Below are 10,602 nucleotides of genomic sequence, written 5' to 3'. Positions count from 1 at the left end.
GTCAGGTAAGGGATTTTCAAACAAAGGACAGGGGGAGCTGGCCACTGCCATGGGGAGCATGTACCATTGCAAAAAAAACATTCAAAAAAATAGTGTTCAGCGGGGTGAAGGTTTTCCTTTTTATGTATCACCATCTTTTTTGCCGACAAGGCCATGTCTACCCTCCACCAGCATGTGAGAAGGCAATGTCTCTGTGTCGCTGGAACATGTGGTCATCGGCAGGGTCCTCATGTGGTCTGTGGTCCAGCAAACATGGGTAGGGGTGTTATATCTCCTTTACAGCCCAATAGATATATTTGCTGCTGTCTGGAAAGGATACGGGACTGGTGCTGGTGGTGTCACCCTGTGCTTGCTGATCATGACAGCACAGTCACCTATCCACCTTTTACTCAATAGCCTAATTTGGTGACTCCCCAGAACCACAAAAACCCCTCCCCCCAGGCGCCCCAGAGTCTATCCAAGCTGGTATGCCTATGGAACAGGAGACACAGTGACTGAGAAATTCATGCAGCTCTTTAGCGGCAGGGCGCGAGATGGCTGATCCCACACCATCTTGTGCCAGGCAAGGCCATGTGTGATAATAGTATCCAACTTACTGGTTGCCTTTTGAAAAGAGTTCACATACGAGTTCACGTTCCGTGCCTGGCAAATGTCCTAAACCTGCTGGTGCAGTGGTTCCTTGTTAGGTACCCTGGCTTCAAGGATGTCCTGTGGCAGGCCAGAAAAGTGTGCAGCCACTTTATGCAGTCATACCCAGCATGTGTTTGCATGGCCAAAATGCAGCTGCAACACAAGTTGCCTGCCAACCACCTGATATGTGATGCACCAACGCCCTGCAACGTAACATTGGCCATTCTGCAGCGGTTGTACCAGCAACAGCAGACCATCAATGAGTATCAATGCAAATATGCATCGAAGACAGGCTTCCCTGTCTTTGACCCATAAGCTGGGTTTTTTATCACCAAGTCAGTTGCTCCTGATTCAGCATTCATGCAACATCTTATTATCACTCAAAGGGGCAACCAGAAGGATAGGCCCTAAAGACGTGGGGATTAGCATCACAATCGCTTTGGTGTTCCTGCTGGAAGGTGTAATAGACTGGCCACTGGAGCTTTAGGAGGAAGAGGACATCCTGCTGTCTTGGGACTAGCAGGATCCTGTACCTAATGCCTCCATCCCTGTGAAGCAATGGCAGCCTGAAGCAGAGAAAGAGTACAAGGAGGATGGTTGGTGCGTTGGCGGTAAAGAGGAGGAAGAGGGTTGGGGTGATGTCAGTGAAGACGAGGAGGAGTATCGGGGTTCTGGCAGTGAGTATAAGGGTTGTGGGGCTGTCTGTGAGAAGGAGGACATTTAGGACAGCTTAAAGGGAGATGTTTCGCACCTCTCTAATGCAAAGAGAAAATTGTGCAAGATTCTATGCCACAATACAAGAGGGAAAACAAAGTGCCCAACTTTAAGAATGCATGGCAAAGAAGCTCTTGTACAGTATCGGAAGCAATGGAGGAACTCTGCTTTCTTACTACATCACGTGAAGTAAAGAGGGGAGGGTCTAAAACCCAAGTTGTGGAGAGCTACAGGGTATAATTTTATTTTTAGATGAGGGTAGGTAAGGCGTATAGGTATATAAAGTGGGTATAGAAAAGAATCACCCCCTTTAAAATAATCACATTTTGTTGCTTTGCAGCCTGAAATTAAGACAGACACAGTTTTTGTTTTATCCAGCTGTATTTACTCAGTGCAACTTATAACATCCAAGTGAAATATATAACACCAACATGTCAAAAAAAAACACATTCAAAAACACTGTCAGTATTTTGTTGAACCACCTTTTGCTTTAATTACAGCCTTTTGTCTGTTAGGATATGTCTCCACTAACTTTGCATATCTAGACTTTGCAATATTTGCCCACTCTTCTTTGCAGAACTGCTCAAGTTCAGTTAAATTTGATGGTGACTGTTTGTGGACTGCAGTCTTCAAGTCAGCCCACAGATTTTCAATGGGGCTTCAGTCTGGGCTCCTAATTGGTCATGCAAGGACATTAACCTTTTTCTTTTTCCACCACTGTGTGGGAATTTTTGCTGTGTGCTTTGGGTCATTGTCATGATGGAAGGTAAACCTTCTTCCCATTGACAACTTTCTGGCAGAGGGCAGCAGACTTTCCTCATGAATTTGACTTCATGGTATTTTGCCCCATCCATTTTTCCTTCTATCCTGACAAGTGCTCCAGTCCTTGCTGCAGAGAAACAACCCCATAACAGGAACCACCTCCATGCTTTACTGTAGGAATGGTGTTATTTGGATGGTGAGCTGTATTGGATTTCTGTCAGACATATCGTTTGGTGTTGAGGCCAAACAATTCAATTTTAGTCTCATCTGACCAGAACACCTTTTTCCATGTGGCCTCAGAATCTTCAAGGTGTGTTTTGGAAAAGCTCAGTGGTGACTGCATGTGGCCTTTCTTGAGGAGTGGCTTTTTCTTGCAACCCTCCCATACAAGCCACATTTGTGGAGAATTTGTGATATTGTTGTCAAATGCACACATTGACTCTATGTCATAAATTCCTGCAACTGCTTCAGAGTTGCTGTAGGCCTCTTAGTAGCCTCTCGGATCAGTTACCTCCTGGCTCTCTCATCCAGTTTGGAGTGACGTCCTGATTCGGGGAGGGTTTGTGTTGTACCAAATACCTTCCACTTCCTAATAATAGACTTCACTGTGCTTCTAGGCATTGATAAAGCCTTTGAATTTTTTTGTATCCATCTCCTGACTTGTGCCTGTCCACAACTTTATCCCGGAAATCTTTTGACAGTGCCTTGCCAACCATTGTTGATTGTTTGTTTGCTTCAGTTGCACTACTAAAGACCTGAAATGCTCCAGGAAAGCTCTCTACATGGTGAGCGAATCAAAAAGACCACAGTTGAGCACAGTTGAAAGTCAAATGGCTTTGTGTGCTATTGAGAAGGTGATTAGCTACACCTGATTGAGTTTACAAGTCATTTTTAGGAGGGGGTGATCCTTTTTTCCAATTGAAGGTCACCATAAAATGTAACTGAACTTGAGCAGTTCTGCAAAGAAGAGTGGACAAATATTGCAAAGTCTAGATGTGCAAAGTTAGTAGAGACATACCCAACAGACTAAAGGCTGTAATTAAAGTAAAAGGTGGTTTAACAAAATACTGACACAAGGGGGTGTGAAATGTTTCCCATACTACCATATTTAAATACATGCTGAGGGACTTAATACCAGGGGAGGACCACAGTCACTAATGGGATCTGGTTGTGCCCAGGGGCTGACCCAGAGGCCTATGGTGCAGCAACTTGGCCCCCTCCCGCTCTGCCTCCTCCCCGCCTCTGTCTGCCACTTTTGCCATCCATGTAATGATAGTGTGAATGGTCGGGAAATGTGAGGACTCCTAGTAAGTCCATGAAAGGGACGACTGGCTAGGGGATGATGCTCTCCTCCCACTGGGCTCCCTACATGGTTCTGGCCTTACTCGGCTCCATGCCCACTACTTAGGCACTCTCGCCCACTGTAGACCGCCGCTGGCTGTCCATGCTTCTGGGCTGTGAGCTGTGGGAGGGGCCGGACAGTGTCCTATAATTTTTCTCGATCCTATACATTTTCTCGACTGTGTCACTTCCAGTGGGGCCGAGTCATCCGAATCAGCTGTTTTCATGACCCCCTTTCTTCATGACATGCACACCTGGAAGAGACGCAGTAGAGAAATTTATCGGTTGAGGAGAATTAAAGCACACTGGTAGTAGAGGGATGCCTCGTCAGTGCTGTGTACGACTGCTGCAACCCTGGTAGTTTTGCCACTAACTCCAAGCTGCAGAGGGACTACAAATCTCAGCACATTATACAGCAATGCAGAATAATACCACCATAGAGGACTATAAATCTCAGAAATACATTATACAGCAATGCAGAATGGCATTGGCTGTGGAGAACTACAATTCCAAGCAATACATTACACAACAATGCAGAATACCATCAGTTATAGAGAACTACAATTCCCAGCAATACCATTATACAACAATGCAGAAAAGCATCAGCTATAGAGGACTACAAATCCCAGCAATACATATTGCAGCAATGCAGAATAATATGAAGCTACATACTCTGTTGCTTTGGGTTCGCCGCCCGATGTCTCCAGGGTCTCAGGAGGGTTGTGCGGGCTCTCACCAGGGGTCCAGAGAGTTTCACGGGTGCGTGTGGGTGGAGCATAGGCGGCTCCCTAATTAGGCTCTCAGGTGGCCAATGTGGACTGGTGGCCAGCGGGGGCTCCCTAATAATTAGTGGTGGCTCTGTGGTAGCTCCCTGGTGGTTAGTGGGGGGCCCTGTGGTGGCCAGTGGAGGCTCCCTGGTGATTAGTGGGGGATCCCTGGCGTAGGGTGACCATTTATCTAGAGCTGCAGCTAATGATTATTTTCAAAATCAATTAGTTAGCCGATTATTGAGTTCGATGAACCGGTTAATCGGGATTAAAAAAAATGGCTCCAGTGATGGACTACTAGTTTGTATTGAGATTGTAGTCCATCACCGAAGCAAGCTTGAAGAGGTGGAAGTAAGGGGAAAAAAAAGTGTGGTGTGCAATATAGTGAAATGGAAAGTGTAAAATTATACAGCAATCAATGCAGAATGGCACCAGCTATAGAGGACTACAAATCCCAGTAATACATTATACAGCACAATGCAGAATACCGCCAGCAATAATGCATTATAGCTGGCGGTATTCTGCATAAAGTACTATTTCTGAGATTTGTTGTATTCCTCTACAGCTGGCGGTATTCTGCATTGCGCTGTATAATGTACTATTGCTGAGAATTGTTGTAGTCCTCTATAGCTTGTGGTATTCCGCATTGCGCTGTATAAGATATTATTGGTGGGATTTGTAGTCCTCTATACAGCGCAATTCAGAATACCACCAGCTAGAGAGGAGTACAACAAATGCCAGCAATAGTACATTATACATACAGTGTATAATGTATTGCTGGGATTTGTATTCCTATGTATAATATACAGCACAATGTACCATCAGCTATAGAGGGGGGTAGGCTTACCTGAGCAGTCTTCCAGCAACTTGCTTCTGAGATCAGGCCTGTCTGTTGGCGGCTGTCATCCCCCCATGCCTGCTCCTTCCTTACTACTCCCCGCGTCCCTGTGTCAATCATGGATGTAGGCGGGCGGTGAGTGTGAGGCGGGGAGGAGGTGTGGCGTGTGGAGCGTGGATGCAGGCAGGTGGGTCTAGCAGAGGCAACTGTGAGGCGGGGAGGAGGTGCGGCGTGTGGAGCGTGGATGCAGGCGTGTGGCTCTTAAAGCAGCAAGCGTGAGGCAGGGAGGAGATGCGGCGTGTGGAGCGTGGATGCAGGTGGGGGGGTCTAGCAGCGGCAAGCATGAGGCGGGGAGGAGGTGCGGCACGCGGCGTGTGTGGAGCAGTGAGCAGGGCCAACTAATCGAAAGCCGATAATCGATGATTGAAAACTTGCAGAACTTTTTTCAACCATCCATTATAATTGACTTGGTCGATTAGTTGTTGCAGCTCTACATTCATCCCCGATTTCTGGGGACAGTCCCCTGATTGAGGAGAGCATCCCCATACAAATTATGTCCCCGGTAACATAAAATCATTTATTTTTTTTAAATACTCAGCTGATCCCTGGATCCACCAACAAGCGCAGCCTCCCGTCTCCCACGCTGTCAGAAGCTTGTGCGCGCTGTGTGCAGCTTCTAAGAAGATACGCTATTAGCGCAGCGAGGAAGCTGGCTGCGCATTTTGCAAAGCGCCCGCTGCGCTAATAGCCTATCTTCTCAGAAGCTGCACACAGCGCGCGCAAGCTTCTGACAGCGTGGGAGATGGGAGAGCGTGGGAGAGGCTGCACTTGGCGCTGGATCAGGTGAGTATTAAAAAAATAAAATGTTTTATTTTATGTTCCCAGGGACATGTAAAAATGTCCCCGGATTTAAAAAAAAATTATGTGTCACCTTAGAGGCTTCTTTTAGCGGGGGCCAGTGACGGGCCCCCTGACGGCAGCGGGCAGGGGCCATTTTCAAAGGCAGCAGAGAGGCCCGGGGGCAATTGCCACCCTGCCCCCAGGCCCAGTCCGCCCCTGGCTGTGCCCTCCTTATAAAAGGTTTTGTTTATATATCTAAGTATTCTGGTGGTATTGACGATTATATTTGTACCCAGTTGGGAACAAAAGGGACCTCCAAATATAGAATTTTGTAAGAACTCATAGGAAGTAACTACCACTGTGCCAGCCAGTCAGGAGAGCCTTGCTAGAGACTAAGGAAGTTGTAAAATCTCAAGGGACAATCTAGCGGTCTACTTCCACCAAAGAAACGAGGAGCATACAGAATTAATCAACCCAAAAACATAATAGCATTTGATATAATAGTGTAAATAAATACATTCTTTGTTTTAAATTATTGTTGTGAGGCTCCTGACGAAGTCATACAACGAAATGTGTTGGGCATGGCCAGAGAGATAACTCTTACTTCTGTTGGAAACTTGACAGCTTGAAAGCTAGTTGGGCATACTACAAGACACACAGCACCATCTTATGGTTGTAATGTTGTGCCAGCCAAGTTAAGAGACAAGACACTGATTTAATGTAAAGCTTTATGGATAGTGCAATCAGGCACTAGTCATATGTAAGTGCAATGTGTTCCTTTTTATTTATGTAATAAAATGGAATTACACTAGTAGATCTAGCCCTGTGTGTCTGTTTGGCACCTAGATAATGTTCTTTTGCATTGGTCTCCTGAGAGGAAAGAGGAAGATTGGATGTGATCTTAGGAATGATCCTTAACAGTCTGTGCAATATGACCTTCTATAACAAAAAGGTCAGTGTTATCTCTGGGGTGTTCGATTGCTCACATGGGGTTGGATGATCACACTAGCAAAATAAAACCTGAGGATGCTTGGGAGCTAATTAACCCCCCCCATCTAGCTCTTCCACTGCTACTGTGCCACCCCTTTCCTCTCTCACTGCCTATCTGTCCACTGCCCCCCCTGCTCTCCCCCGGGGTGCAACACACTCACCTGGCCTCTCCTTCTGGGATATTTCCGCCGCTGCCAGCCTTGGGTGGTCTGTACTCACACAAATTAGGGAGCTGCAAAGCCCCTGCGTGGGCCGAGGCGGCCGCCTAATTTGCCTGACTACAGTGCAGCCTCTGCTTTGGGTCCCAATTGTTCGGTGCGGCTGGCAGGGCCCAGCAGAGGGGCGGAGGGATGTAAGTCAGTAATGTAACGCAGTGCGGAGGTCAGTAATGTAACGCAGAGTGGGGAAGTCAGTAATGTAACGGAGAGTGCCGAGGTCAGTAATGTAACGCAGAGTGGGGAGGTCAGTAATGTGACGGAGTGTGGAAGTCAGTAATGTAACATACCCATATTTTTGGTAAAACATAAAAGTCGGGATCACGTCGGGTAAATAGACACCAATCATGTCAAACCTTAAAATTGTGTGCGCCCGCAAAATCGCAAAAAACGCCCATAGACCCATAGGCGACGCTTAAAATGCTTTTACTGCTCATCAGTTAAGTGTTATCAGTGATTAATGGCCCTGAAATTATCGCTCTCACTCCGACATCCGCGGCGATATGTAACATGTGCGGCACAATAGGTGCAATCATCGTTTTCGCACATAGGCGCACCCGACGCATATCTGCGTGTGTATGTGGGGGGCGGGGACTTAATTTTTTTTTTCTTTTCTAATTTTTTTATGCTTTATTTTTTTTAATGATTCTTTAATTTTTGTATTACTTTTTTTTTTTTACACACAACTTTATTGCTATTTCATGGGGGGTTAAGAAGCCAAATTTTCAATTCCTTAGCTTGTGAATTGTTTTTATTTACTATTATTGCTTTCCATTTTTGTGAATTACATTTATTGCATATTTAGGTGAATATTCCCAGATATACAGCTGATTTAGCTCTCACAAGATTTCTACCAGCAAGATCTACCTAATGAGCAATCATTTGTAGGGTTTGCCAACTCTCATGTTTTTTGTGTGATGATGATGATCTTTGGGGTTTCATTTTGCGGTACCAGTACAGTAAAGGAGCCATCTAGTGAACCATCCTGGTTACATAGTTACATAGTATTTGAGGTTGAATAAAGACATTAGTCCATCAAGTCCAACCTATTAGGATCTCATTCTAGGAGTACCCGTACCCCTGTATATTACGGTCCCTTAAGAAATCGTCCAAAAGTTTCTTGAACAATTCCACATTATTTGCTGAAATCACCGCCTGTGGCAGTGAGTTCCAGACCCTAACTGATCTTACTGTGAAGAACCCCCTTCGCCCCTTGTGCTGGAATTTTTTTTCCATCAATTTTAGGTGATGGCCTCTAGTTTTTGTAACGGAGTTAATTTTAAACAGTTTATCGCTAATGTTGCTACCACCATTAAACATTTTGTACATGGAAATCATATCCCCCCTTAATCTCCTCACCTCTAATGTGAACATGTTTAAATTTAGTAGCCTCGTCTCGTAGCTTAGTCCAAGGATTTCCTCTATAGCCTACGAGCTTGCGTTTTCTATTGAATGAGAATCAATTACAATGTAATTCTGAACCTTCACATTCTCACATAATTCATTCCCACAGCTACCCCAGCTACCTCATGTATCACTTCCCCCTCCTCTTTTAGATTGTAAGCCCTCCGGGGCAGGGCCCTCTTTACCATCTTGTCTTGAATTGTATTGTAACTGTAATGTCTTCCTTATACTGTAAAGCGCTGCGCAAACTGTTAGCGCTATACAAATACTATGTAATAATAATAATAATAATGTAACAGTTTACGTTATATAATTTGTTTCCCCCCATGATGTTTGCTTGTAAACAGTAGAAAACCAGAATTTACTAAGGGACACTTATGTATTTATTAGTCCTATCAATTATTATCACATTTACAACTACAGTTGTATTTCTTGGCTCTGGAATATACCTATGCTAAACATTCTTTTTTTCTTCCAGTGTTCCTGTTTATCCAGCCGCTGTATGCCATATGGGCCTGCTTCCGCTCTTGTCCATCAAGCTGTGTATGCACTCAGGAGCGAAACTGTTCTGTACTCTGTGATCGAATAGGATTGCAAGAAATCCCTAATGAATTTCCATGTGAAGCTTTCTTTATTAACCTAGATAAAAACAACATCAAATTTCTTTCTGAGCGGGCTTTTGGGACTTTGCCTTCATTAAAATGTCTCTCACTGAGCCACAACAACATATCTTTCATCACCCCAGGGGCTTTCAAAGGGCTGCCCAACCTGATTGAGCTCAAAATGGCTCATAATGACTATATACGCTATTTACACACTCGAACATTCTCAGCTCTAAAGAAACTGGTAAAGCTGGTTTTAGCAGACTGCAATTTGTTCAATATTCCAGACCGAATATTTCTAGACCTTCCTTTACTAGAGGAACTGATGCTTTTCCAGAATAACTTTCGTAGGATTCCTGGAGCTATCCGAGGTATGCTCACTTTGACACATGTTTATTTAGAGAGTAACAGAATTGAGGCGGTTGCCTATAATTCTCTTCAGGATATACCGAATCTTAAATACCTTAACCTCCAAGACAATAAAATAAATGTAATTCATGATAAGTCTTTCCAAGATTGCAGGAAGATGGAGTACCTCTTTCTTAATGACAATTTGCTGAACGAATTGCCAGAAAACTCCTTCAAAGGATTGAAAAAACTAAAAATGTTGAATTTGGGAGGAAACTTCATAAGGAATATCTCATCTTCTTGGTTTCAAGATCTAGTTGAGCTGGAAGTCCTGTATCTAGACAGAAATAAAATAAGTTATATTGAGGAAGCGGCTTTTGAAAATCTCACCAGTTTAGTAGCCTTACACCTAAATAGCAACTATTTGACAACATTACCATTCGAGGTCTTCAGACCAGTTTACTTCATAGGCAGGCTGTTTCTTTTTAAGAACCCATGGGAATGTGACTGCAGGATTGAATGGTTAAGAGACTGGATGGAGAGTTATAAGCTGGTTCGTGACATTCCCTGTTCATCTCCATCATCTCTGGCAGGCGTTGACCTAAGCAATGTTTTATTTAAACAATCCCAAGAAGGCTTCTGCCTTGACCCAACAGAACAAAATTTTACCTATTATGCTCCTTTTCCTACTGAAAGGCTTCCATCGACCATGGAATCAAAACTAAGCAGTCTTATCTCCAAACTTCTCTTACCGAGAGGAAATTATGAGGATATGGGGAATACAACAGAAAGCTTTGACAACAGCACGTTGTCTGATGTAAATGGAACCACAGCCTCTCTGTATTCTTCTATACCACACATTGTCCAATATGTGCTGTTTGTCATCAGTTTTGTAACAATTATCTTTTAGTTTTACTCTATTTACTCTAATATATCTTCAGAAAAAGCTGTAAATAAATTGTCATCCTAGTCCAGAACATATTGATTGAGGAACAGACTATATTTTGCAATGAATCTATCAAAGAAATGTATTTATAGTTCATCAATATGTATTATATCGCTTGCTTTTGGCTTTCACAATTTTATTGATGCTCTGATTTGTCATCACTTACTTTTTCAATGTTCTCTGTCAAAATGTATTTAACTGTTGT

The 10,602-nt window shown here is 44.0% G+C and overlaps 1 protein-coding gene across 1 annotated transcript in view; it reads left to right on the top strand.

Annotated features, from left to right (window-relative positions):
* NYX (nyctalopin) overlaps positions 1-10,361 on the top strand; it is a 15,830-nt gene extending 5,469 nt beyond the window's left edge. Inside the window, exon 2 of the mRNA XM_018556322.1 lies at positions 8,980-10,361. Coding sequence (XP_018411824.1) covers positions 8,980-10,361 — 1,382 coding nt within the window. The remainder of the gene's footprint in view (positions 1-8,979) is intronic.
* The last annotated feature ends 241 nt before the right edge of the window (positions 10,362-10,602 follow it).

The sequence above is a fragment of the Nanorana parkeri genome, unplaced genomic scaffold, assembly GCF_000935625.1.
Source record: "Nanorana parkeri isolate BGI_ZX_2015 unplaced genomic scaffold, ASM93562v1 scaffold234, whole genome shotgun sequence".
Taxonomy (NCBI): domain Eukaryota; kingdom Metazoa; phylum Chordata; class Amphibia; order Anura; family Dicroglossidae; genus Nanorana; species Nanorana parkeri.
Note: the sequence above shows the minus strand (reverse complement) of the source record. Positions and strands in the feature narration are given on the sequence as shown.